Raw genomic sequence first — 27,999 nt, 5'->3', positions numbered from 1 at the left:
GAGAGCCCTCTTGCACCGGTGATTGTCCTGTGTGCAGCTGGCAGGGGCCGCTCCTCCCTCTACTGACCTGTGCCTTCGGGGCTGGCTGGCCGCTGAGTCACACGGGGAGAGGGCTCATGAAGAGCTTATTATGCAGGGAGCACCGGTTTTCAGAAAATGACCATGAGGCTGGCAGTTCTAAACTCTCGTTTTCAGTTTAGAAGCTAGACAAATGATTGAGCAAATTGGGGAGGAGATCGAGGTGTTTGGCAAAGCAGTAACTAGAGCTGTTTGGTTGGTGTGACTGAGCAGTCCTTTGTTACTTGGCTCCGTTTTAAAATGGCTGAACCAGAATGTCTTCCAGCGCATCCAGAGCAGGGAGCAGCACTGGAGAGGACGTTAGCACTGCCATCGCATCTGTGGCCTAGATTTTAGGAACATAACACGGTTTTAGCTGTTTGGTGCTAGCAGATGTTCACTCCTCCTCACCCCTTGGCTCACAGAGAACCGTGTTGTGACATCTTGGTTGTTTAATATGGTTTCTATTCCCTAGAGTCCCAATTAACATTTTGCATTTTATGTTATGAGATTGTAATTTCAAAACTTTGCAGTTGTCTGAACTGTTTCTTCTGATACAGTCAGAAGGAATCTGTGCATAATGCTGTGCATTTTGTGTTCAGGAATACGTAACTACAGTGCAGGATGTGGAGGACTTGGGAATTTAACATTCACTGTCTGTCACGAAGGTAGAAAAACTGTACAGCCCTTAGAACTGGTGGCCGGTTCCGGCGTGAGGAAGTCCGTCCAGCTGAGGATGTGTTAGTGTGCCCTGCGTGGATTCCTGCCGCGCTCGTGTGGGGCCGAGTCTCACACAGGTCTTCTCTGCCTAAGGTCAGCAACTGTAACCTGTACCGCCTCGGGAAGAAGCAGGGGCTGCCCAGCCGCATGGTGGTGTCCATCTTTGACCCCCCCGTGAACTGGCTTCCTCCCGGCTACGTGGTAAATCAAGACAAAAGTAACACAGATAAATGGGACAAAGATGAAATGGTAAGTGGTTGGTCACCGGAGAAATTTGTTTTTTGATGAGCCAGAGAATTTTGTTCTGTTTTTCATTTTCTTTCCCTGATATTATTTTAAGAATTGATATTTGATATATTGAGTTAATTCCTTTAAGTAGACGGTCTTTTCATTGGATCAGAAGTAGTGTTTTAATTCTGATGAAGGATGATTGCTATTTTCATTCCTTTTCCAAAGGCAGAAGAACATGTAATGTTTGATTAAAAAAAGGGGGGAAGGAGAACCCCCTTACTGTTTCACACCACTGTTATATATGACAGTGTTACGTGTCGCAGAGGTAATGTGTTACAGAGATACATGTCACAGAGATAAGGTGTTACAGAGGTAACGTGTTACAAGGTGATGTGTTAGAGTTAACATGTTACAGGGTTAACGTGTTGCAGGGTTAATGTGTTACAGGGTTAGGTATTACAGGGTTAACATGTTACAGTGTTACATGTTACAGGATTAACATGTTACAGGGTTAACCTGTTAGAGTTACGTATTACAGGGTTATGTGTTACAGGGTTAACATGATATAGTGTTACATGTTACAGTTATGTGTTACAGGGTTATATGTTACAGGGTTAACATGTTACAGTGTTACATGTTACAGGGTTAACATGTTACAAGGTTAACATGCTATAGTGTTACATGTTACAGGGTTAATGTGTTGCAGCATTATGTGTTATAGGATTAACATGTTACAGGGTTACTTGTTATAGGGTTAACGTGTTACAGGGTTAACATGTTACAGAGTTATGTATTACAGGGTTAATATGTTACAGGGTTAACATGCTACAGTGTTACATGTTACAGAGTTAATGTGTTATAGGGTTACATGTTACAGGGCTAATGTGTTACAGGGTTATATGTTACAGGGTTAACGTGTTACAGAGTTACGTGTTACAGGGTTGTATAAAACAGTATTATAGTTCACAGGGTCACATATCACAGTGTGGACTGGGATCTGTTTAGAGAAATGACTTTTGTGACTGAAGATCTCCAGGCTGTCTGTGAAATCACTGATTTCAATAAAATCTTGCTCTTACGTCTCAGGACTTCCTTGGCACTATTTTTCCTCTTGTGAACTTAAAACCATCATACTTGCAACTTGACATTTTCTGGAAATAATGTAAATCTTGCCAGTGACTTAAGACTCCGAGTGCTAGCAATAGCTGCTTCATCTTGTCTCAAGGCCACCAGAGGGCACCTTGCAGGGCCCGGGCTGGGGAAGCAGTCGGTCCAGCGCCGTGGTCTGCGGGGCAGTGTGGGTTCCTCATTGGTGACGGCTCATTGTTACCTGGTCAACGGAGGCCAGAGATGGTAATGTCTGCCCAGAAAGTTACCGGCTTTGGGCACACCTTTCCCCCTGCCTCGTCCCCTCTGCGGCTCTGTAGCGAGTGCCACCTGTTCAGTGATGAAACTTTTTAAACTCATGTAGTGTTTCCTTATGACAGAAGGGGGCTTTTCTGGAAAAGCCTTACGAGTGATTTAATGCAAGTGAAGTCAGACAGATTAGATTTTTTATTAATTTAGAACTGCGTGGAGCCTTAAGGAAAATGTGTGGAGTTTGAGCTTCAGAAGAAGCACCCCATTTCTATGAAAAATGTTCCAAGAGTAGTCGTCCTTTTTTGTAAAGCGTTTCGTAATCTGCTTGGCTCTCTCTTAAAAATTGTAGTGTAAAGGTGACCATGTCGTTTGATTTTTTTTTTAGATAGAATACCAAGTGCGTATTTTTCTAACCTCCTGACATCTTGGCACTTAGGTTCTTGGGATACGTTAAAAATACTGCTTAGATTTTCATTTAATAATCTGTGTTTATGAGATAGGCCCTTGCATCGTGCAGGAAGACAGCAAGGTCGTGCGGCTCCGTTGCTGTCTGTCACGTGTTTTTCCTGTGCCTGCGTGCCTCCTGGGACGGTGTGGGGCGACTTGCACTGGCAGGGAGCAGGTTCCGCGCCGGCACGGCTCTCGTGATCAGTCTTGGCACGCTCCTGGGAAGCATTCTGTGGGGCGGCGGGCGGACGCGGAGCCAGAGGCACTGCAGGCCCCTCCCAGGCTCACGCAGCTCATCTGTGGGCGCAGAAGCCAGTCCTTCATGGCTTGTGCTCTGCCAGGTTTAGTTCGTGGCAGCACCTTACTCAGGAGATGGACTTTTTTTAAATTGTTCCATCTGATTTTAAATTGCATTTTGACCATTTTTTTCTTAGAAACCAAACAGTAGTCAAAAACATCACTTGTTACCTTGGAAAAGTCTAAGGTTTTTAACAGAAATGTTTCCTTGGGGTCTGCCGTTGTAATTTCTTTGGTGTGCTTCCTTATTCTGGAAAAGGCTTTTTTTTTTTTTTTTTAGCTTAAAAGAATGAAAGGTACATGCTGACAGATATAGGCTAGCTGCACGGCTGTTATTTTCGAACAAATAACAGTGTTTATATCTCTCTTGATCTGAGTCTTTAAAAAATGCTAAACAGTTTGAAAACTTTTTGTCGTTATACTCTGGAAAGTTGTCACACTCAAAATCAAAACATGCCCTCTTGCCTTTCCCTACAAAGTTTTGTTGTTTTTGTTGTTATTGTTATTGCATAACAGAAATTTGGCATCTTTCTAGCATTGCAAAAAAGTTACATCATTACTAAATCCAGCCCATTTGTCATTCACAAATAAGCTTTAGCCAAAGAAATGGGAATTAGCAAAGATCTGTCGACAGCACTAGGATTGTTGTGTTTCACGTTAGCCTGCATTTTCTTCTATTTTTGTCAGTTATGCTGTAATCTCTACCCGGATTCCAGTAACTCAGAGTGGAGGGGAAAGGCATATAATTTCTTGTATTCATAGCTGAGTTCAGTGATTTGCTTTTATTTTTTAAACAAAGCAATTTAGTTTTATGTTGTAGCCAATGTACAGGGTGAAGAACTGTATTTAAAAACCCTATTGTACATTTTTAGAGCGGTAAGAATTTTTAAATGATTGGATCTGCTTTTATGTTGTGCTCTTAATTGCAAAGATAACGCTTTATCTGCATCTGGAATGTCCCAGTCTTTGGAAATCTTGCCGAGACAGAGACGCATTGGAACCGCATGGCAGTGCTTGCACTGTGCATCCTGCCAGGGGCGACTGCCTCGGGCGCGTTTTGTGCTGGGGACACAGCGTTTTAACTTCATTTCCATGTTCAGAACCCTTAACTTAAAGCTTCGTTCTGGGTAAAGGTCATTTTATAACTTAGAAAACGAGCATTCAAAGAACTTGTTTTACTTTGTTTATATGATTAAATAACTTATTTTATGTTAATTGAAAACAAATGGCCGTGATTTTAAAGTTGCCTTTTAGTATTTGTGGTTGTCATTTGAAATTATCCATAACCCTTGCTTTTATTGAGTTTCAAACCCTTTTAAAAACAGCAGCTATGTCTCCCTCCTTCCCATTCCCCTCGTTTCAGACAAAAGACTGCGTGTTGGCTAATGGCAAACTGGACGAGGACTGCGAGGAGGAAGAGGAGGAGGAGGAGGAGGAGGAAGAGGAGGAGGAGAACTTGGTGTGGAGGGCTCCCAAGGAGGACGCCGATTACGAAGATGATTTCCTGGAGTACGATCAGGAGCACATCAAGTTTATAGACAACATGCTGATGGGATCAGGAGCTTTTGTAAAGAAAATTTCTCTTTCTCCTTTCTCCACCGCTGACTCTGCGTACGAATGGAAGATGCCCAGGAAGCCCTCCTCAGGCGCTGTGCCGTTCTCGTCGGACTTGGAGGATTTTGACTACAGCTCTTGGGATGCCATGTGCTATCTGGATCCTAGCAAAGCTGTCGAAGAGGACGACTTCGTGGTGGGCTTCTGGAATCCGTCGGAAGAAAACTGTGGAGCTGACGCGGGGAAGCAGTCCATCTCCTACGACTTGCACACCGAGCAGTGCATTGCCGACAAGAGCATCGCGGACTGCGTGGAAGCCCTGCTGGGCTGCTACTTAACCAGCTGTGGCGAGAGGGCTGCTCAGCTCTTCCTGTGCTCGCTGGGGCTGAAGGTGCTCCCGGTCATGAAGAGGGCCGACCGGGAGAAGGCCGCGTGCCCCGCTCGGGAGAACTTCAACAGCCAACACAGGCACCTTCCAGGGAGCGGCGCCACAGCCGCAGGAGCCAGCTCCCGAGGCCCCTCGGTGTTGAGAGACCTGGAGTACGGGTGTCTGAAGATCCCGCCGAGATGCATGTTTGACCATCCAGACGCAGATAAAACGCTGACTCACCTTATATCGGGTTTCGAGAATTTCGAAAAGAAAATCAACTACAGATTCCGGAATAAGGCTTACCTGCTGCAGGCTTTCACACACGCCTCCTACCACTACAACACCATCACCGGTAAGGGGCCCTGAGCGTGCGGTGCTGAGCCCTGGGAAAGAAGGGTCTGTGTGCACTCGTGCGTGGTGGGCACGGTGTGGGAGGGAGCAGGAGACAGAGCACTCTGTTGGTCTCCTCTCCGGGGAGCCAGCGTGGTTCCCGACCTTCCCTGGGAGCACGGGTGCCTCACTGTACGTCATTAGAGGGATCTGCGCCTTGGAGCGTCCGTGTGCCCCTCCCATTCTGATGCCTATCCAGTGCTGCTTAGGGCTGGACTGACTTGTCGTTGGGGTGTATTCGCGCATCCTCTGTTCTCCCTGGAGTCCACATCTAAAGATGGCTAGATTAAAGGGAACTCGCCCAGGAACGTGCACTTCATCACTCCTGGTCCGGCTGCTTCACCTTCCACTGCTCCCTGTGATCTGTTTTTCTTCCTCTTTTTTTTATTGAACAGCCTCCCGGTCCATTAGCACAGAAGGGAGAGTACGTTCTTAAAGCCAAAAGCTGAAGTTTATATTTTGTTTTCTGAATCACAGCCGTAAGTGCTTGAATCCGGAATACCAAAGCAAAGTGTCCAGGGTGTATAGTTTGTGTAATAGATGTTCTGCAAAGTGCAGATGCAGAAAGTGAGAAGCCGGCTGTTTTCTGGCTGAGAAAGGCTGAGGGGCGGAATCTTGCTTTTCTTTCTGGAGAGCAAATGATGCTGGGTCTCCCTTCTCGGCTGTGTCCTGAGCTTGCGGGGTACACAGGGCACCTCCCTCCCTGTGTCCTGAGCTTGCGGGGTACACAGGGCACCTCCCTCCCTGTGTCCTGAGCTTGCGGGGTACACAGGGCACCTCCCTCCCTGTGTCCTGAGCTGGCGGGGTACACAGGGCAGCTCCCTCCCTGTGTCCTGAGCTGGCGGGGTACACAGGGCACCTCCCTCCCTGTGTCCTGAGCTTGCGGGGTACACAGGGCACCTCCCTCCCTGTGTCCTGAGCTTGCGGGGTACACAGGGCACCTCCCTCCCTGTGTCCTGAGCTTGCGGGGTACACAGGGCACCTCCCTCCCTCAGTCCTTGCCTCAGTTCCTCAACTGAATTCATTCTTTTCATCGCTGTGAGAAAACGGAGGAGTCGGTGAGCATTGCTCTTTGTCCACATTTTGACAGCTGACATCTGCTCACCCCCGCACTCTTGTCTCTCAACCTCTTGGTTTGGGTCAAATTCAGCATTTCTAGTGCCAGTTGAGAAGGTCATCCTAGGCGATGCACATAATGCGGGAGTGGTGTGGCGTGTCACCACTTGGGTGGAGAGGCGAGGCGTGTCGCCACTTGGGTGGAGAGGCGTGGCGTGTCACCACTTGCGTGGAGAGGCGAGGCGTGTCGCCACTTGCGTGGAGAGGCGAGGCGTGTCGCCACTTGCGTGGAGAGGCGAGGCGTGTCGCCACTTGGGTGGAGAGGCGAGGCGTGTCACCACTTGGGTGGAGAGGCGTGGCGTGTCACCACTTGGGTGGAGAGGCGTGGCATGTCACCACTTGGGTGGAGAGGTGAGGCGTGTCACTTGCGTGGAGAGGCGAGGCGTGTCGCCACTTGGGTGGAGAGGCGAGGCGTGTCACCACTTGGGTGGAGAGGCGTGGCGTGTCACCACTTGGGTGGAGAGGCGTGGCATGTCACCACTTGGGTGGAGAGGTGAGGCGTGTCACTTGCGTGGAGAGGCGTGGCGTGTCACCACTTGGGTGGAGAGGCGTGGCGTGTCGCCACTTGGGTGGAGAGGCGTGGCGTGTCACCACTTGGGTGGAGAGGCGTGGCATGTCGCCACTTGCGTGGAGAGGTGAGGCGTGTCACTTGCGTGGAGAGGCGTGGCGTGTCACCACTTGCGTGGAGAGGCGAGGCGTGTCACCACTTGGGTGGAGAGGCGAGGCGTGTCACCACTTGGGTGGAGAGGCGAGGCGTGTCACCACTTGCGTGGAGAGGTGTGGCGTGTCACCACTTATGTGGAGAGGCGTGGCGTGTCACCACTTGCATGGAGAGGTGAGGCGTGTCACTTGGGTGGAGAGGCGTGGCGTGGCGTGTCACCACTTGCGTGGAGAGGTGAGGCGTGTCACTTGCATGGAGAGGTGAGGCGTGTCACTTGCGTGGAGAGGCGTGGCGTGTCACTTGCGTGGAGAGGCGCTGTGCAGGGATGGCAGCAGAGTGGAGGGCGTGGGCAGCTCTGGCTAGGCTGCACTGGTGCCCGATGTGCGGTGGGGCCGCCCCTGCGCCTGCCGGGCCTGCACAGTGCTGTGGGAGCAGGGGTCAGGGAGAGGGCAGCTGCACGTGGTCTTCATTTTATTTTCTAATACTTAGCAACTGTTAGTCTTTTGGCCACTTGAGGTTTTGTAATCCCAGTGTACGTACGAGAAACATGCTTTGCATTGGCATCTTCTCACTGAGGAATATAGGTGAAAGTGGTCCTGCGTCAGAGTCCCACGCATAGGCTCAGGGGTCAGACCCTTCTAGGCTGTGGCTGTGCCAAGGGTGCGACTGGGGCCCTGCCTCTGACTGCATCTGGTCCTCTCTCAGATTGTTACCAGCGCTTGGAGTTCCTGGGTGACGCGATTCTGGACTACCTCATAACCAAGCACCTTTACGAAGACCCGCGGCAGCACTCCCCGGGGGTCCTCACCGACCTGCGCTCCGCCCTGGTCAACAACACCATCTTCGCGTCGCTGGCCGTGAAGTACGACTACCACAAGTACTTCAAAGCGGTGTCCCCCGAGCTCTTCCACGTCATCGATGACTTCGTGCAGTTCCAGCTGGAGAAGAATGAAATGCAAGGCATGGATTCGGAGGTGAGCGCGGTCTGGAAGCCCGTGGACCCGGCGCGGCACGGCTGGCTGCCGCTGCCCAGAGGGCTCCGTCCCAGCATGCTGTGCGTCCTCTGGGGCGAGCAGTGAGTGAAGTGCGCTTTCCAGGGGCTTTTAACCCAGGCCCTGGGAGCGCTCAGCTGGAGAAGGAGCCAGGGTTTCCAGCCACCTGCTGTGTCCCAGGCTGTCCTCGGGCGCCCAGAGTGTCGCTGCACTCCCCACTCTCGCAGTGAAAGCCCAGTGTGGCTGAAATGGATCTGAAATACTGCTGATATCTCAGGTGACCATCACAGATACACATTCTGCTTCTGCTTGAAGTGGGAAATCTCATTTAAAAACCACACTTCTGATTTTTTTAACCATTGGAATTTGGGAGGCTTCTGTCCTGAGGTCAGCCAGAGGTTCTCTGCTGATGGAGCGGATTCGGCTGTGTTTCTGAACTGCGCGCGTTTCTGTAGGACAGGATATCGCTTCGATAGCTCCAGCCTGCTCTGATCCCTGGGGACATTCATCTCATGGCTGTGTGCCCAGGAGGGCAGTGTCGCTGCCGATCCTGATGCCGCCGACTGGCTCGTTTCTCTGGATTCCTTGTTAGACGTCCAGGAATTGGTTCTTAATACTGCTAGCCCCTTTAATTGTTTTTTAACTGTACCTTCCTATGTTTTTCCTTTTCTAAGTTGTGCCGAGTCACTGTTCGGGAGTAGTGAATTTCTTTGGCCTCTGTGAGGGCCAGGAGGGTCTGGGTGTTTGAAGTGCAGCCAGGGCAAAGCGCGACGGGCTGGTGGCAGCAGGGGCGTGCGCTCGGAGGGAGCCCACGTGCAGCGCCCGCGGCCTGCTGTTCGTCTGGTCTCCTGCTATAGCAGTCGGAGGAGTTAGCTGAAGTTCCCCGGGCGTGCTCGGCCAGTGAGGCGCCCTGACTCGGCTGGTTCTCGTGCGTTCCCCTGCCTTTGTGTTCGCTGACACGTGGCCCGCAGGCAGCCCGCTAGCCCGCTGTGAGTCTTGGGAACGCCCCGCCTCTCTGGGCGGCGCTCGGGTCCTCAGCTGTGGGGAGGCCTGGCCTCGGTGAGCTCCGTCCGCAGCTCCTTCTGCCGAGACTGCGGTACAGGGGACAACAGTGTCTTGTTTTCTGGTAGTCAGCCTTGTAGACGCACTCCGTGACCTGAGCGCGGCTAAACAGCACTTAGCGATGAGTCCTTTCTCCCTGTCTCGTTATTCCTTTCACAGATAATTAGCATTTTTGAAAACTACAAATACAAATGAAAAATTAAGGCTGCTCCACGGTGCTGCCTCAGGAGTAGCCAGCGTCAGCGTTTGAGGACGTGGACGTCCGCTGATGGACGTCGCTGTGTTGGATGTAACGTGGAATTGTGCGACTTACAGACGGGGCTGTAACTGCTCTCACTTAGTCAGTTGCGGATGACTTTCCACGTAGTGACTGACATTTTTGATTTTCAGAAGCTGCCAGCTGGTCAACTTATGGCTGCTTTTTAAAACGGTCCTTTACGGCCGGGTAGTTAGGTAGTTTTGGGTTAGAACTGTCAACAAGCATGGCTATGAGACACATGCTTATACATCTGGTTACCGTCTTAGGTGCGTTCCTGCAAGTGGGATTGCTTCACTTAAGATCTGGGGACTGTGAAAGGGCTTTTGATTGGTTTGAGGACCTACTGTGTGTCACACATTCCGTAACAGTGACCGTGTGTACAGTGGTTTAATGAAAGGGAGCTTGAAGGAAAATAGCTTCCCAATTCAACGTCTCTGCCCAGATTTCACAGCCCAAAGCGCTCCGTGCCCTCCAGCACCGCCAGTCAGGGCCGGGGCGTGACTGTGTAATGTGCTGCTCTGTGTATTCACGAGTGGATTTCCAGTTTCCGTGTGCACTGACTGTCACTAACTCTGCGTGATGTGGCTTTTGTTTTCATTTATAAGTAACCTTTGGAGATTTTTCTTTTTTAGAGAGAATATTTGAGAAGAGCCATTGCGGCATAGCTGATTGGCACGGTGACCTTTGGGGAGTAATGACAGTCAGACCCGAGGAACGCAGCACAGCCGGGTGACCACCTGGACATGACTTCTGGCTACAAGTCACTTTTCTCTCTGTAACAGCTTAGGAGATCTGAGGAGGATGAAGAGAAAGAGGAGGACATTGAAGTCCCAAAGGCCATGGGGGATATATTTGAGTCGCTGGCCGGGGCCATTTACATGGACAGCGGGATGTCGCTGGAGGTGGTGTGGCAGGTGTACTACCCGATGATGCGGCCCCTCATAGGTACGGCTTCTCTTTCCCCGCGGGGCAGGCTCGGCACTGACGCCACCTCCAGGGTGTCACTCACGTTATTCTTGCGTTCTGATTACAGAAAAGTTTTCTGCAAATGTGCCCCGTTCCCCTGTGCGAGAATTGCTTGAAATGGAACCGGAAACTGCCAAATTTAGGTAAGAATAAAAAGGAGAGAGAGAAATGTGCATGGAAAAAAGCTACCTAACCACGAGGGAGAAAGTTCTCAAAAACACCGTGGACTAATGGTTCTGAGGCTGCTTTGTTCTGGGCTTGCTGTTACGCGGTTCCCGCGCGCAGGGTGCTGGGCTGCTCCTGGTTTGTGATTTGAGGAGCAATGCTGAATGGCAGCTGCACTGGCAGCCCTGTCTGCAGTGGTGCACGCCAGCCGTCCTGCCCGATTCCTTGTGTCCTGGCGGCCTGTGCGTGACGCTCGGCCTACGAGGGCTGCTCACCGCTGGCTGACAGCAGTGACAAATACTCTGGCTTGTTGTTCAAGCTGTTTGGCTTTCTTTCCAGCCCGGCTGAGAGAACGTACGACGGGAAGGTCAGAGTGACCGTGGAAGTGGTGGGAAAAGGGAAGTTTAAAGGCGTGGGCCGCAGCTACAGGATCGCCAAGTCGGCCGCCGCGAGACGCGCCCTGCGAAGCCTCAAAGCCAATCAACCTCAGGTTCCCAACAGCTGAAGCCCGTTTTTAAAATTCGAAACAAAAAAAAAATTTTAAAAATGGAGGGGGAAATATTTAAATAGGGTGGTGTTAAATGGCTATCGAGTGGAATGAACTGAAGGCAGAATTCACAGTGTGTTTGGTAACAGATAGATAACAGAATAAAACATTTAACAAATGTATAAAAACTTTGGAACTAATTGTAGTTTTAGTTTTTTGCGCAAACACAATCTTTTTTCCTCACTTCTGCTTTGTTTAAATCACAAGAGTGCTTTAAAGATGACATTTAGCAAGTCTTCGAGATGATTGCTGTCTGTTGATCGTTTGTCCGCTCCTGTCGGCTTTGTGCAGCACCCGAAGGCCCTGTTGCTCGCTGCTGTGGCGTCCTCCGGGAGGGCCAGTCCCGCGTGGCTGCTGAGCCCCAAAGCACAGCGCGGCTTGGAGGGGAGCCCGTGAGCCAGGGTCGACTTCTCTGTCCACGCTGCCGTGTCGTGGGAGGCCGCCGCCGCCGCCGGTCACTGTGGCACTCCGCAGCAGGGGACTGGGCTGGCGTGTGGCCGGTCACACCTGAGGTTTCTGATGCCCCGTAATCTTGCATTAAAATAAAACAGAAAGGTTCTTGCCTTAAAAGTAAAACCTTCATGGATATTATTCTTTAATTTCTGATCTTTTTGGAGCAAACTATTTTACATTCCCTCATCTTGTTCTGCGTTAGATGTTGAATCCGGGTGACGCAACTTACCAGTGTAGGTGCAACTTACTACAGGCTTATCCTAGGATTTCTGTCATACGTGTACTGAAGATATCTTAAAAACCAGAATATGTAGTCTGTGGGTTTTCTGTTAACCTCACGATAAAGATGATCTCTGGCTAAACACCCAGTTTTACTGCGAGTCTCGCTAGGTAGTTCCATGGATGGAAATGTTTATGGCACATAACTTTGCCCTGCAGGCTGTCGCGCTAACAAAGCAGACTTCAGACATATCACACCCAAACATGCTGCAGATTTGATAGCAGATCGGCTGTTTGTTTAAGGAAGTGAGACAGCCCCCCCCCCCCCCCCCCGTCTTCTCACCCTGACTTCCGCCTGTGCCGCGCGGACGCTGCTGGCCGCGCACCTCCCCGAGCCCAGCTGCCCGTGCCTGCAGAGCGTCGTGTTCGCGCTCGGCTGCCCCACGTTTGGTACATCTGTGATTTAGGTCGTTAATTTAGGTCAGCTAGCTCATTACTTCCATCTTTGGAGAGGAAAAAAACTCTGCATTTGTAGGCGTTGGCCTAAGTTTCTTTAATTAGAATTGTAGGCACTCTTCACGGAAATACCTCAGTTCTTTTCTTTTGCATGCGTTTGCCCCGTTTGGTGCTATGTTTATGTATTATGCTTGAAATGTTAATTTTTTTTGCACTGTAACTATAATACCTCTTAATTTACCTTTTTTTAAAAGCTGTGGGTCAGTCTTGCTCTCCCGCCAACATCCCAGTAGAGGTTTGCTGCAGTTTGCCTGTTAATGATGCTTGAAGTGTGAGAAAGTGGAGCGGAGCTGTCTCGCACGAGGATTTTCCATCCGTGGTCTGAAGGTGATGCTTCGTGTCCCGCCACATAGCGCACTGCTGGCCCGCGGAGGGGGGGGGGGCCGTGCGCACAGCTCTGCTCGCGAGGGGACCCTGGGCGGGGGGGCAGGGGGGCGGGGGGGTTAGCTTCTGCAGTTATTTGTTGTCTCTGCTCTTCAACTTAAACTGAAATGTAAATTATGACATGAGTTTTGTAGCAGATTAATTTAGGTGGCTCATGTTAAAATAACTCTGATTTGTAATCCTAGGTGTGTATTTGCCTTTTTGGAAAACCTTAATATAAGATCCTGGCAAGCTAAAACCAAGCAGTTCTTGAGTGATGTAGCTCTGAAAGTGTACCAGTGACCTGTAAGGCTGGATGTGAGTTTTCTGAGGGAGGTCGAGGGTAACTTCTGTCACTCCTCTCTGGACAACTTTTAAACTACCTGATGCCCGGAGCGAGGGCTTCGCGCCGTGTCTGCCGCGGTGACCCCGGCAGGACAGGACTCTCGCCTCCTGGCACCCAAGTCATTTTGTTTCACGGTTAAAATCCCCAGTAGGAGAAAAAAAAGCCTCAATATATTTTGTAACCTTAAGAAGAGTATTTTTTGTTAATACTAAAAAATTCAGACTTGGATATAATTAGGTCATACGTTCTCAGGGGTTCAAATTTCCTGCTACCATTCAAACTGTTTTATCGACAGCAAACCTGATTTCATTTTCTTGTCAGAGAAAAACAGCTGAGTTGAATTGAGACTCGCGGTCTGGAGCATCCTGTGGCCCCGGTTAGTGAGTTAGGAAATCAGAGTCAGGCGGGCGAGGGTGCGGCCGCTCCTGCGCTCTGTGCTGCGGTTGCTACACCTGGGTCCCCGCTCCAGCTCTGGCGCTTTGCCTCGGTCAATCCAGAGTGGCTCCCTGTGACCTCGCCTCACAGCCCTGTGCCGGCCAGCAGAGAGCCAGCAGGTGGCGTGGGACGGCTCCGCGCGCCCTCCACAGCACGGCCAGAACCCGCTTCCCGCAGTCCCGAGGGCGCTGCGGCCCGAGCGGCTTTCCCCGCTGTTCCGTTCATGTCGCGCACATAAGCATTGCACTTGGTACCAGGCTTTACCTCATTGCAAGGAAAAAACGCTCAACTGAGAGGAGGAATTAGAGTTTGGCCTTGCTGCTGTTTGAGTTCCCGGATTTGGAAAAAGATGATTATAATGCCTGCGACGTGTCGTGTGCTTGCACAACTTATAGGTCATTTTTGTCTGTGGCATTTTTACTGTTTGTGAAAGTGTAGCAATGACTTGTTAACTCCTAATTGTGTTTCTTAAAAATGTTTGTTGTATTTCTTTCCTTTCTCCTTTTACCTTATGTGAAGTGATTGCGTTTAGAACACCCTCTAACACTCCTGTAGTTAGATTTACAGTACTGGCATTTTCACTTCCTCAGCAGGGGCTTGCCCTCAGAGAGCCAGAGGCTTGGTCTGGTTCTGTGGGCTCCGCTCGTAAGCAGAAGCCTCCCCCCAGCAGTCCGGTGGCGGCTGGCGAACCCCGAGAATAAGCCCCCGCTGAGGCCCGGTTGATTTAAAGCTTGCTCGCCGGCTCTGCAGCGGGGTCGGGTGCGCTCCCAGGCACCGAAGCCGGCAGACGGAGGCCCTGACGTCTTTGTCTGACTGCGTCTGGAGCCCCGGCCGTGTCCTCCGCGGCCCGCGGGAGAGAACCGGGCTGTGTTTATTACCTGTGTGGTTATTCTAATTACATTGAAATAGGTATATTTTTCCAACCACTGATTACTTTCCAGGAATTTAATTATTTCCAAATGAATTTCTTTATTTTATATTGTACATGGAAAGTTTTAAAGATATGTTTAAGACCAAGAATATTAAAATGATTTTAAAGGTTGTTGGAGACACCAGTAGCAATATGTAGGGAATATGCATTGAGACCGTTGTATTTTCTACCAGCAGTGCAAAGGATCTTTCGGAACTAACTTGTAAATAGGTTTTGATCATTACCTGTCTTGTCGTTTAGTCCGTTTTTATTTGGACCCCAACTGCAGACAGTTGCAGTGTTGTAGATGTGCTCAGAGCTCACTTAGCAGCAGACTGTGTAGGCGAACAGGAAGCACGTTTCTGGCTTCTGTGCTGTAAATAGAGTGGAGGAAAATGACGAAAATCCAGTCAAACTCACATATCACCGCGGCGGTGGGCGGCCGTCACGGCGGGCCGCGCCTGTGGGCAGGAGCCCCTCCACTTGTCTGTTCTGGTAATAACTGTAGCCGAGTAAATCTCCAATAAAGTTATGATCTGTTCACTCGCGTGTCGTCCCGTCTGTTTGCTGCCTAGCTGGGGCTCGGCTCAGAGGGGTGGCGGGGGCAGCTCTGATGCCCTGGCAGGTCGTGGAAAAACACGGAGCTGTGAGGAGAACATCTGGTTCTGCCTCGCGTCCTCCCGTGCACGGAGCTGGAAGGCAACAGCCGTCGTGTTCAAGGCGGAAAGAATCCTGGTGCGTTTTCCTGGAATTCCGTCTCAGGGCGTGCTGGGCTCCAGGGGCAGGATCCTCCGTGGCGCGCTGACACATTCCTCGCGTGACCGTGATTGTTGTGAAGTGAGCGGCCCGAGGGTTCAGCTTCCAGTGCTGCCGGGAGGGAGTCCCGTGCTCTCCCGCTCGCTCGGCCCAGCGCAGCACAGCAGGAGTCGCTGGCCTGCCGCGCAAGAGGACGGTAAGCAGGGGCTTTTTAGGAGAAGTTTTGCTTTTCCTTTGAAAGTTCAAATTAATCCCCTCCCCTCCCCTCCCCTCGCTCTGCGCGCAGTACAGGAAAGGAGGGAAAGCCTGGGTATTTAAGCCCCGAGGAATTTGGGTGCCTGCTGCCCACTGGCATGCGGTGGTGTTGCCGCCCAGGGTGTGCGGAGCGGCTGGGGCCACGCTCGGGGCCAGAGCTCCTTCCCACACCGTGGGCCCTGCACGCCAGGCCGAGCGGCCGCTCCCAAGCTCACAGTAAGGAGTGCAGCCAGGCCAGGCGTGCGGCTGCAGGTCAGGATGTGTGTGGGGAGAACCCGGTGGCGGTGCGGGGATCTGTGCGCGCAGGTCCGGTTGTGGGTGGAGGCCCCGCCTTGCAGACACCCGTGGGCCGGAGGATGCTCGTGCGTGCTGACCTGTCTGGGAGGCGGGGCGAGAACGGCCGTGTCTCCTGGGGGCAAAATCCACAGGAAGGTTGCCGGTTTAACCGTGTTGATGACCCTGCAAACGTCCACGGTGTTGTACGGCCTTCCCCGCCTTGCAGCCCCAGGAGTTTTTCCTAATCCCAACCCAAAATTACACCCTCCGAACAGTAAAGCCCCCCCCCCCCCCCCCCCCGGGCCGAGTGCCTGTTGGCTGCGTTCTTCTTTCTGGCCAGGTGAGTGAACCCTTGTTCGGGCCCTGTTGGAGGTGGCACCACGTAGTGTTTGTCTCTCTGTGTCTGGCTTGTTTTACTTGCGCCTTCAGGGCCCTGCCGGTCGCTGTGTGCGGCCTAGCTGGCTTAAGGCTGGCTGATGGTGCACGGATGCGGCCATCACAGCTCGCTCATCCCCGCCCGTACGTGTGGGTGGCGTGGGCCTTCAGCTCTGTCGCGGCGCCGCTGTCCAGTCTGCGTGCCCAGAACTGGACGTGCTGGGTCGTGTGGCGACCGCGTCACTTTCCACAGTGACTGCACGGGTCTCAGGTTTCCCGCGGCAGTGCACGGGGCTTCCGGTGTCTTCACAACACTGCTGGCGCGTTTGGTAGTAGCCATCCCCACGGTCCTTCCCTTGTGTCCTGTGTCCTGTCGGCCCCGCCCCCGGCCAGTCTTGCTGGTCGGCCTCCTCGACATAACCCAGTCCCCTTTCCACTGCCACCCCCCTGAGGGACACCACGTGGCCTCTGCTGCCCGTCACCACCCCGGCTGGCCCTGCTGCTGCTTCTCTGACCCTCAGAGGGGACGGCCCTCCCTGTCACCACCCTACCTTGCTGTCCCTCGGACCGTGCCAGTTGTTGAAATCCACCCATAGTTTCTTCAGAACCTGCGTTTCCCGTGAACTTCTGAAGGCGTCCCCACACGCATGGATTTAATTTTTTCTGCATCGAAATAAGCTTGTAATTGAGTTTTGCAGGAGCTGTTTGAAGCGCCCTGCTTTGGGCAGCGTTTGTTGAGCCAGCTGTCGCTTTGTTGGGACGTTCAGGTTGTGTTCCCGGGTGGGGGGGCACCCTGGTTTGTTAGGCTGCTCCCCGTCAGAGCTCCGTTTTGCTCGCAGCTAACCTGTTGTGGAGGTGAGGGTCCTGGCCTCACGCACTTTCTCGTGTGCGTGGCAGGGAGCTCCTGCGGGCTCCCCCTCCTGAAGCCCCCAGTGCTCCAGAAGCCAGCTTTTCTGGAACGTACATGACAGGAAAACGTGACGTGTTCATAACGTCTGTGCCGTTTACTGCCTGCTGCGGGATATGCACAGAGTTGCTACACACACACACGTGCACACACACACACTCGGGCCTCAGGAGTTTCAGGTAAGGACGGTGGACCTGTCGTAAGCTTTTCTGGAACATAAGAGGTGCCCAGCGCGCACCAAGCGTGATACCCTGTATGCCGCCTACTGGTTGCACCAGAGGTTCAGACTGAGCGACCTGAGCGAGCAGCCAAGTGGTGCTGGGGTCAGGTGGGGGTGCGCGTAGAATGCGGGGTGCAGTGCTGGACGCAGCCAAGCCCATGGCTGCCGCGGCCCTCCTCTTGGAGCTGGGCAGGATGAGCCAAGGGAGTGCTTGGCTGCGACCCCGCGTCCACCTGCCGTGGAAGCACTTCTCAGCATCCTACAGACACCCCCTGGGGGCTGGGGGAGTGAAGGTGGGGTTAGAACAGGCGTGCAGAGGCGTGGGGAAGTGTAAATAAAGTTTGTGTTCTTACTACACAGAAAACGCAGCTGTAGCCGGCACGGGCAGGCCTGGCAGGACGCGTTTCTTTGTTTTCTGTGAAACCCTAGCAACCGTGTCTCAGAGGAGGAAGCCATCCTGAAGTCTCCGCCTCTGCTGGAGGAGAGGCGGAGCTGGGAGCCGCGCCCTTGCCAGTGGGAGAGGGATGCAAGCGGGGCCGCCGCAGGGGCGAGGTGCCGGGGCGAGGTGCGTCCCCGGGAGCCCTCCTGGGCAGCGCCCCGACCAGACCCAGCAGAACACAGGCGCCACCTCCAGCCTCGCTCTGCTCCCTCCTGCCCTTGGAGGCCGTCAGTTTGGCAGAGAAAGGGAACCCCCCCTTGGCGGCAGGTGGTCACCGTAGGGGTCGCGGGGACAGAACTGCCAGGAGTTGTGGTCTTCCACTCAGTATGCCGGGGCCTCCGGTCAGCACGCATGTGCACACACGTACACGTGCTCTTGGTAACTGCCGCCCAGTGCCCCTTGGTGGGGGCTGGGGCCGGTAGTTGGTGTGTGTGGATCTGAGAAACGAATGAGCTAGTTACCAGGCAGTGAAGCAGTGCTGTTTGTAGCTTGAAAAATTTTTTTCTAGCATTTTGAGGAACTAATTGACTGGAGACACAGAAAACGCCCATCCATTGCCTTATTCCCCCAAAGCCCTCAGCGAGCAGAGCTGGGCCAGGAGAACCCAGAAGCCGGGACCTCACTCCTGCTCTTCCCACGTGGGTGGCCGGGACCTGCAGGTACATGGAGCTGGGGGCGGAGTCCCCACTTGACCCCAGGCCCACTGTGTGGGACGTGGCACCCTGCCAGGTGGATGCCCGCCCCTGTGAGCTGCTCAGTAGCTCGAGTGGCGCCTGCTTCCCTGGAGGCTTTTGAACGATGAGGCTCTGTGCCTCACCTCCGCCCGTTGCGTGCCGGAGACGTGAGATCCCAGGGGTCTGGATGGACGCCATGTGGCGACGCGCGGATCGTGGTCAGCGTCCTCTAGGCAGCCATGGGTTAAGCAGTCACAGAGGATTCCTTGCAGGACTTCCAGGGCCTTTGCCTCGCTGGAGCACGTGCAGATGGACGGGCACGTGGGCCTTCCAGCAGCTCTTGGATGCGGGGTCCTGAGCTCCACATTTCGGGCCGAGCCCTGGCAAGCTGGGGAGCCCAGGCTCCGGTGGTGCCGGGAACACCTCCTGACCATGGCTGCCAGCCAGTGGACTCCCCCTGGCTGGTGGGGCTGAGTCTAGGCCCTGTGGTGCTGGCTAAGCTTGGCTCACAACCAGCAGTCCTGGAGTGGGCCCCACCCCCCCAATGTGGGTGTTCCGTGCCCAGCCTGGGACTGAGCCCTGCACGATTTGTGAGGTTCGCCTCCCTCACAGGGTGGGCACTGACCCCACCCCTACCCAGCAGTCCCAGCTCCGCGGCCTCCAGGGTGGCCTCACTGTGTGCACTGACCCGGCCTGAGACGCTACTCACCTGGCGCCCCCATCCCACCGACCTGGCCTGAGACGCCACTCACCCGGTGCCCCCATCCCACCACAGACCCCAGGGTGTCCCCTCACCAGGACAACCCCACTCCAGGCCTGAGTCGGTCCTCAGGGACCTCTTCCCAATACCTCCCGCCCTCTCGTCCCCTGAGCCCAAGCCAGTCCTGACCCCCGTCCCCCGTGCCACATGCCTACAGTCGGTGTGAGCCTCGCGCTGGCTCTTCCACCTGCGGCTGTGGCACAGAACCCCTGGGGACACAAGCGCCGGGTGACCAGGGCCGTGGGAGTGGCGGGGGTGGCAGCGCCTGTAAAGTGTTTTCAGAAGTGTTTTAGGGGCAGGCGTGTGGTGCAGGGGCTGTCGCCGCTTAGGGCGCCCGCATCCTGTCTCGAAGCGCGGGATCCAAGTCCCGGCTACCTGGGAGCTGCTTGAGACCCTGCCAGCCCCGTGAGAGACCCAGGTCAGGTCCCAGCTTGTAGGAGGCAGGCACTGGGGAGAAAACCAGCAGATGGAAGATCTCCCGCTATTGGTCTCTGACCCTCTGCCTTTGAAATAAAATGAAAATAAGTAAACAAACATTGTGGGAATAGCAATACTGCACTCCCTCCTGGGAGTGCCGGTGTGGTGTGCGGTGCTGCAAGGGTGAAGGGTCAGCCCCTGGGGACAGGGAGGAAGGGAGGGCCCAACGGAGCAGAGAGGGCAGCGACCAGCGCCTCGAGGTGGGGTTTGAACGAACACCGGACCTCATAGCCGGCCCTTCCCCTCTGTGCTCTGCCTACCAGGCATCTTGGTTCATCCTCCACTTAGATGTCCAGTGAGCACCTGCTGTGGGCAGGCGTTCCCCTGGCTCTGGGGCTAGGACTGACCGCGGCTGACCAGCAGATAATCATTTTGCAGCAACAAAACCGGTGTTTTCAGAAGCATAGTTCCTCGTTTCCCCTCGTCTTCCTTCCCCTGCCTGGCGGGACCTCTGGGGACTGGGGTGAGCCATGTGCAGGGAGCCGACCAGGGTGGGTCACCTGACCCTAGAGGAGGCAGGCAGCTTTGAACTTGGGCCTGTTAAATGGATGTAGCAGCCCCCGAGAGAGCTTCCCACGACAGGGGGCCCCGCTCACATGCGGACAGACCGTGGGACCCAAGTGGCTTCTATGGGCAAATGTGTTTGCGCTGGAACTCCTGGCGAGCCTCCAGGCCCACGTGGGGCTGTGTTGGTGGCTGGGTGTGCCTGTTTGGGAATAAGGGCTGAATCAGTCCTCCCGGGAGCCAGAATTCCAGCCTGAGGTTGTGTTTATAAATAGCAAACCCGGCCTCCAGAAGGAAGCTCACAGAAGCCGCGTTTGTTGACAAAGGGGAGGAGCTGGCGACCAGTGCTCGGAGCGTTTCTTGCCATCTGAAATGCTGAGTCCCAGACACGCCCCGGAGAGTCTGATTTTAACCCCAGCTGGCGCCTGGGGCCGCCCCGGTCTGCCCTCCCCAGCCAAGTCGGGGGCCTCAGGTGGCCCAACGTCCTTGACCGCCGCAGGGAGCTGACCACGGAGCCTGGACGGCTTAAGCTGTGAGCGCACAGTGCTGAAGTCTCTGTCGTGGCTGTTCTAGACTGCAGATTCCTGGAGGCCAGGGCTGTGCCACTGCTCGTTGGCTGAGTGCTCCATTATACTTCGTTGATTCACAAATATCAGTTCTGCATCTGTTCGGGCCAGGAACCTTCTCGGCGCTGTGAGGACCGTGGGATTCGGTCCACTAGACCCCTCCGTCACTCGCTGGGAAGCTGGCAGCCCAGGAGGGTGGGAGCGGGGTGGAGAGCCGACCCTTGGCCAAGGAGACCCAGTGCTGCAGTTCTGGGGGACTGGGTGATGTGGCAGTGTGGCCACGTGCAGATAGGAAAGACCTACGCCACTTGTGGAGGCTTCCTGTCGCAAGCATCCTCCACCCCACCTCAAGGGAACAGATGCCATTCCCATCCCGTGGATGGGTTCATGGGCATGGGTTTCCCGGGAAATCATGCTCCCCTTCCTCACTCAGGGCTCATATAACAGTGAGGATGATTGCGTGCGACCCAAGCATCTCGGGGCGTTGTCCCCACCCATGAGGACTGCCCCGGGCACAGGAGAAGGACAGAGGATTAAGGGAACGTCTCAAAGGGGTGAAAACTGAGCTGGGTTTTGAGGGATGAGTAGGAGTGCTCCCTATGGAGGGCCTCACTGTCGTGGTAGTGCCATGGCCATTCAATCTGGTTTCTCCGACAGCCTGTATTATCCTTCAAACAGTGCCTCTGGGAGCTCCCGGAAGGTCGGTACTTTATTGCCTCGGTCACAAATCCCTGGGTATTTGTGAGCAGTCATCTGGAGTGGGGGACCAGTGTGTCGTCCCCGTGAGCTCACAGCTTTACCCAGGGTTAGGGTTTCTGCAGGGCTGGTGACATCCCTGCAGACGCTCTGGGGACAGCCTGTGTTTTCCCGACCTGCACTTTCTTAACCAAGTTCTTTTCCCTCCGGGAGCCTGGGTTCCTCCAAGCACGAATGAGGTTTACACACATCAGCGAAGTCACAGGGAGTCGGGAACTCAGGGCTGAGACCTGGGCATCCACCTTTGAAGACATTTCCCGGGGGGGGGGGGGGGCGACCGCTGGAGGAGGAGGCCCCCAGCTGGGCTGTGCACTGCTGAGGTGGCCGGAGGGACCAGCCTCGTCTCCCAGCTTCATCCTGAACTTTCTGTTAACACCGTGTGGGCAGAAAGGGGCTCTGCCACCAACAACCCGTGTTGGGAAACCACAGGCCGCGGGGAGGTCACTGGCACAGCGGGATGCTCGCACCGGGTTTGCAGCGCTGGATTCAAACCGGCCCCACTGCCTGTCCAGCTTCCGGCCAACGCGCACCCAAGAGGCAGCCGGCGGTGCTTCAAGCACCCACGTGGGAGCCCTGGATGGAGTTCTGGGCTCGACTGTTGCAGGCATTTAGGGAGCGAACCGGCGGATGCAAGATCTCTGTCTCTCCCCGTCTTTCAAATACAATGCAACTAAATAAAAATTAAAAGGAAGGAAGTGGGGTGGGAGGAGAGTGAGAGAAACCCTGGGCCAGAGCCCGTCAGGACGGCTCGGCTATGCGGCCGTGGTTCCCCAGGGGGCGCTCTCCCCGCCGTCTGGCTCTGGGTACCATTTCTGCACTCTGGAAAGCAGCCTCTGCCTTGTGTCCCAGCCCCGGCTCCCTGGCTTGACAGGTGACTTAATCCCCGCATGTGGCAGCGCAGCACTACAATGAGGGTTTTGATGACCTCGTTATGAAATACGCTGGGGCGCCCTGGGGAGGGGTCGGAGGCATTTGAGGCCCTTAGGGATCAAATGTGAGATATTACTAAAACGAGACTCCATTTAATAGGCGATAAATCTTGATAGTGTAAGTTTAATACAGTTTGATGGCTGTAAATCCACCGAATCCACTGTAGGAATTTGCTGTCTTGCAGTTATGAGATATTTAGTCAGGTGTTTATAAAGGGGCGGCTTTCCTCATAAGGTCCTCACTTTTATGGGCTTAACAAGAAAATTTCATCTCGGCGTCAAGGATGCTGCTGTGCGGGGTCTTTGATAAAGAAAACATTGTAGTCTGTAAAGTAAGGAAGCTCTCGCTAAGGCAACAAGTCCAATCCAGAGGTAGATTTGAGTAGATATGTGTATACGTTACATGCGTGTGCGTGCGTGAGGCTGTATGTAGGATAAGAAAATGCTATGACGGGCCGGCGCCGTGGCTTAACAGGCTAATCCTCAGCCTTGCGGCGCCGGCACACCGGGTTCTAGTCCCGGTTGGGGCCCCGGATTCTATCCCGGTGGCCCCTCTTCCAGGCCAGCTCTCTGCTGTGGCCCAGGAGTGCAGTGGAGGATGGCCCAAGTGCTTGGGCCCTGCACCCGCATGGGAGACCAGGAGAAGCACCTGGCTCCTGGCTTCAGATCAGCACGATGCACCGGCCGCAGTGGCCATTGGAGGGTGAACCAACGGCAAAAAGGAAGACCTTTCTCTCTGTCTCTCACTCTCTCACTATCCACTCTGCCTGTCCCAAAAAAAAAAAAAAAAAAAAAAAAAAAAGCTATGACAAAAACCAGAAAATCGGCCTCTGGAGCAGGTGTTTGACTCGGCGAGCTGCGCTGCCCCCTGCAACGCCGGCACCCCAGGTCGGAGCTCGGCTTCCAGGCCGGCTGCTCCGCTTCCCATCCAGCTCCCTGCAATGCACCTGAGGCGGCACAGGAGGATGCCCGCGTGCTCGGGCCCCTGCGCCCACATGGGAGACCGGGATGGCGTTCCAGGCTCCTGGCTTTGGCCTGGCCCAGCCCTGGCCACTGTGGCTGTGTGAGGAGTGAATCAGTGGATGGAAGATCCAGCTCTGTCTCCCTCCCTCTCTTTCTCTCTCTCTCTCTCTCTCTGCCTGTCGAGCACTTTTTTAATGTTCCGATTGTATAGATTTAGGCAGAGTACATGTGCGGCAGCAATGTGGGGGCCGTGCGGCTGTCTGTTCAGGCCGACTCGGAGAGCGGCCAGGAGGCCCCGAGTTCATCACTGGCCGCGTGTATTCATTTCCTGCTGCCGTGTGACGAACTGAACAAACAGAATGGCTTAAAACACACGGCGATCCTCCAGCGCGGACCGTGGGGCGAGCGGCTGGCTCTGACCAGGCTGTGCGGCCGGTCACCCCGGGCTCAGCTCGCCCCTGGACGGGAGCTCTTCCACGTTCCTGTAGCTGGGGACCTGGGGCAGCTGGCTTGTCCCAGCGAGCCGGGGAGCAGCTCTCCCGCCACAAGTCACTCCCTCCAGGAGTGGGGTTTAAAGCATCCCTCTGCTTAGGGCAGGCCCACCCACGCTAGCGCAAAGTCGACTGATTAGGGACCTGAATTACACCTGGAAAACTCCTTCACCTTTGCCCTGTGACTAACATTCCCACGGCCGTGGCAGCCCGGAACATTTGTAAATCTCTCCCGCAGTTGCATGGTGCGGGGGGTGGGGCGTCATGCGAGGCATGCGCACCACGCAGCAGGAATCTTGGGCCAACCAGGACCTGCCCGCCACACCACGGTTGTGAGCTGCGTCGCTGTGAGCGTGACTTCTGCCGGCCGTGGAAGGGGGACGGTGAGCAGTGTCAGTAGCTTCAAGGACACCATGTGCTGGGAATCTGGGCGTGAGCTGGGAAGCCCCTGGCACCAGTGCCGTGTGCCCCGGGCTGGCAGGAAGTGCCTGGGTAAAGAATAAGGTTTAGGGGCTGGCGCTGTGGCGTAATGGGTAAACCCGCCGCCTGCAGTGCCAGCATTCCATATGGGCACCAGTTCGAGTCCCAGCTGCTCCACTTCCCATCCAGCTCTCTGCTGTGGCCTGGGAAAGCAGTAGAAGATGGCCCATGTCCTCGGGCCCCTGCACTCACCCGGGAGACCCAGAAGCTCCTGGCTCCTGGCTTCAGATCGGTGCAGCCCCAGCCATTGAAGCCAACTGGGGAGTGAACCATCGGATAGAAGACCTCTCTCTCTCCCCCTCTCCTTCTCTCTCTGTGTAACTCTGACTTTCAAATAAATAAATCAATATTTAAAATAGAAAAAGAGAACAAGGTGTGTGAGCTGCTTCTGGGGACCCCCAAGCGCCGTCATTCCGGGGCCTGGGTTTGAGTCCCAGTTCTGCTCCTGGTTCCAGGTTCCGGGCCAAGTCCTGGGGTTCCTGCCACCCACGTGGGAAACCCGGATTGAGTTCCTGGCCCAGCCCGGCTCTGATGCTGCCTACGTCTGGGGAGTGACCCAGCAGATGGGAGGCCGCTCCTTCTCTCCTCTGTCTTTCTGACTGTCCAATAAATAAAATGCCTTTAAGAATATGAATAAAAGGAATGAGATAAGGCAGTTCTTCCCAAGGCTGGGCTTGTGCTGCTGCGTGGAGATGCCCCGACCCCACCATGTGGACGTCAAAATGGAGACCACGCGGCCCAGTGTTTGCTCTGTGGTCAGAGAGCTGAGCCGACGGTCATGGAATTGTGTAGAGCCTGCGTTTCCCTCTCTGGCCCGGCCCGGGCATCTTCGTGGGGTTAGGCGTGGCTGCGTGGCCCGGTCAGTCCCTCCCACGCGTGCTTCGGGGCCGGTCGGCAGGGCGGTGATGGGCAGCGAGGGCCCCGCAGCGGACGCGGGCTGGACGCGGGCTGTCCCCTCCCCGCCTGCTCCGAGCTGCGCGGCCCTCCCTCCCAGCTCCCTGCGGATCCCTCTCCAATCCACAATTAATACAGAACCCGATTGGAGACAGGGAAAGACAATTTTTTAAACAGATGCTGCGGTCACTGGAGCGCTCTCGGTCAAGTGCTGGGAGCGCAGATCCCTGCTTTAGCCATTGTGAGCGGGGCGCCCGCTGCACGGGGCGTAATTACAAACGCAGGGCGGCCGAGGGGAAATCCATCTTATTTAAAAGTGTTTCAGTGTCAGCAAACACATTGCGATGCCATTAAGAAAGTTTTTGTTCGGGACACGTTCGGCTTGAGGTTTTTAATTTGCTTGAAGTATTTTGCTAAAACAGAATTATGCTGGAGTTTATATAAAAGCAGAGAATGACATGAAGAGTTTTAACTTAAGCAGCAAAATATAGAGGCTAATCTTATTTAAAAGTAATATGTATGTCTTGATTGGGTGCCCAGATACGCTCACCTGGGACGTTTTAGTGGGCCGGGTCTGAGCTGTTAGCCCGAGTTACACTGAGGTTTTCCCGAGCTTACATTAGCAGACCTGGAATACTCTCGTGGCTGCACTTAATAAAGGAACGAAAGTCTTGAGAAAGGGGATATGATTTTTTATGACAGAAGGAATGCAAATAACTTTTAGTCTCATTGCCTTGACCGGAGTTGGTTTGATTTGATGGAGTTTAATAATGACTTATAACCTGTGCTGACAATGTGCAGGCCCGTACCACGTCATTTAACTCATTTATTCTGCTTGCTGTAAAAACAAAGAGATGGCAAATAAATATATGGAAGGCTCATTGTTTGTCAGAGGGCCCAAGCCAAGAGTTTTCAGTGACCTTTTAAAATATGGTCCCAGGCTAGTACTAAAATGTCTGTCACTCAGCACACACACTCGCACGCCCTGGCCTTTTAACCCAAGCATCTTGTGTTTTTTCTCTTTCAAATGGGCGTATGAATTTCCAATCAGCGGCCACGATTTAAGCGCCCGCATTGGAGGGTTACTGTAAATTGCACCCTGACAATTACAATACGCAGGGCTTCGGCGAGTTATTAATGGGCTCGCCTACTGATGGCCTTTCAGCGCAACCTCAGACCTGCCCAGGGCCGGCCTAATTGGAACCAGGGCTGCCGGGCCACCCCCCACTCCAGGACGGGGCGGGCAAGGGCGCGGGGCTCCCTGGGGCCCCACCCGCCCCCAGCAGAGGAAGATATCAATTGATCACGGATGGCTCCTGTCCACCACGTCCGATCTCTAATTCGCCTCCTCCTTAATGACTTGTATTGGCTTAAGGAGCTCTGCGTTCTTTGACAGCAGCCGAGTTCTGCGGCTGACAAAGAGCAGCAGGTGACTTTAATTGAAGGCTTCTCTGGCCAGAGAGTTTCTGCAAGACAGAAGAACTGTTCGACAGACACAAAAGAGGCCTGTAAAAAAAAAAAAAAAGAAAAAGAAAAAGCAAGCAAATTTCCACGGCAGTGCTAGAAGGAGCCCAGGGCCAGACCTGGAGTTTAGCTACTTTGCGTTGGTTTCGTGTATGTTTTTGTCACCCCTTCAAGCGGTGAGCCCAGGAGGGAGACCCCTCTCCCACCCACCCGCCCCGCCCCCGCCCCTGGAAACCCTGCAGCCGTCTCCCCCCCTCCCTTGGGCTTCAATATTTATCTTTACCGATGAATTATGTCCAGGCATAAATTACGTTTGACACGTCTTGATGGTGGGGAAAAAAAGATGAAATTTTTCACTGCTCGGAGAAACAATCTGCAGAGCACAGCACGCTCGGGGCGCACCCTGGAGGACCGGAGCGCGCTGTTTAGTTTTGCCGGAATTGGACGGACGGCCTGTCTGGGCGTCGGAAGGGTTGGAGGATAATGATCAGTGAATGAATGAATGGGCGGGGGGAGTTGATGGCTGACAGGGTCGCCGACCTGGCGCCCAGGAGGGGGGAGAGCTGAGCCGGGCCCAGCCCGCAGGCTGCTCGGTGTGGGGACGGCTGGGTGGAGTGGGCAGGGGCAGGGAGTCAGCCAGGTGGCCGGGAACTCTGATGGCTCCGAGCTGGGGCCCAGCAGGGCCTGGCTGCGCCTCCTTGGGCTGTCTCTGGGCAGTAGTCCCCCTTGATCCTGCACCCAGAACGCCACAGTCCACCCCGCCACCGCTCCTGGGGCTTCACCGTCACCCACACGGCCCTCCCGTGCACCTCCTCCATCCTGGTCACCCCCTCTGCCCTCACTGCAGACAGAGCATTCCGACTCCAGATCACACCGCCTCCTCCATGCAGCCCTCAGGAGGGAAACCGGCTGGGGGCAGTTTGCAGGCCAGGGCCCACGCACAGGGGCCCTAGAGCTCAAGGGGAGGTAGTGGTGGGCTCCGCGGGGGGAGTGGGAGATCCGGGCAGAGCTCAGACTTGGGCACTGACCGGGTCCCAGCGCCGGATGCCATAGTGCTGGGAATGTCGCCGAGGAGGGGTGCTGCTGGGGAGTCGGTGCAGCTGGCAATCTCGGGTCAGGTCCGCTGGCTCCGTTATTTATGAATCGTGGGCAGCTGCCCCCTCACCCTGCCAAGAGCAATTCCGTCTGCTGCCGTGCCCATCCAGCTCTCAAGGTGGCACCTCCTCTGGGAAGTCCTCCTGGTTTCCTCTCTTGGCAGGACTGGCCATGCCCACGGGGCATCCACTCTTCACATTCCTGGGAACCCAGGGTGGGGACTGGGGGGGGGGGGCAGGTTCTGTGTCAGGTCCATTTCTGGATTGCCCAGGGAGGTCAGTTT

The 27,999-nt window shown here is 54.5% G+C and overlaps 1 protein-coding gene across 6 annotated transcripts in view; it reads left to right on the top strand.

Moving 5' to 3' along the window:
- Nucleotides 1-14,978, top strand: part of DICER1 (dicer 1, ribonuclease III) — a 71,427-nt gene extending 56,449 nt beyond the window's left edge. For 3 of the 6 annotated variants that reach the window (XM_062181738.1, XM_062181737.1, XM_062181736.1), the window contains 7 exons: nt 871-1,026; nt 4,475-5,387; nt 7,908-8,176; nt 10,298-10,460; nt 10,549-10,624; nt 10,986-11,136; nt 12,576-12,795. In XM_062181738.1, the coding sequence (XP_062037722.1) occupies nt 871-1,026; nt 4,475-5,387; nt 7,908-8,176; nt 10,298-10,460; nt 10,549-10,624; nt 10,986-11,136; nt 12,576-12,614 (1,767 nt within the window). In that variant the 3' untranslated portion in view covers nt 12,615-12,795. Of the gene's footprint in view, nt 1-870; nt 1,027-4,474; nt 5,388-7,907; nt 8,177-10,297; nt 10,461-10,548; nt 10,625-10,985; nt 12,799-13,411 lie in introns of those variants that run through there. The other 3 variants (XR_009864830.1, XM_062181740.1, XM_062181739.1) reach the window with 3 other exon arrangements.
- The last annotated feature ends 13,021 nt before the right edge of the window (nt 14,979-27,999 follow it).

Source organism: Lepus europaeus, chromosome 22, assembly GCF_033115175.1.
Source record: "Lepus europaeus isolate LE1 chromosome 22, mLepTim1.pri, whole genome shotgun sequence".
In the NCBI taxonomy this organism is placed as follows: Eukaryota; Metazoa; Chordata; class Mammalia; order Lagomorpha; family Leporidae; genus Lepus; species Lepus europaeus.
The sequence above is the reverse complement of the archived record's forward strand: the minus strand, read 5'-3'. Positions and strand labels throughout refer to the sequence as shown.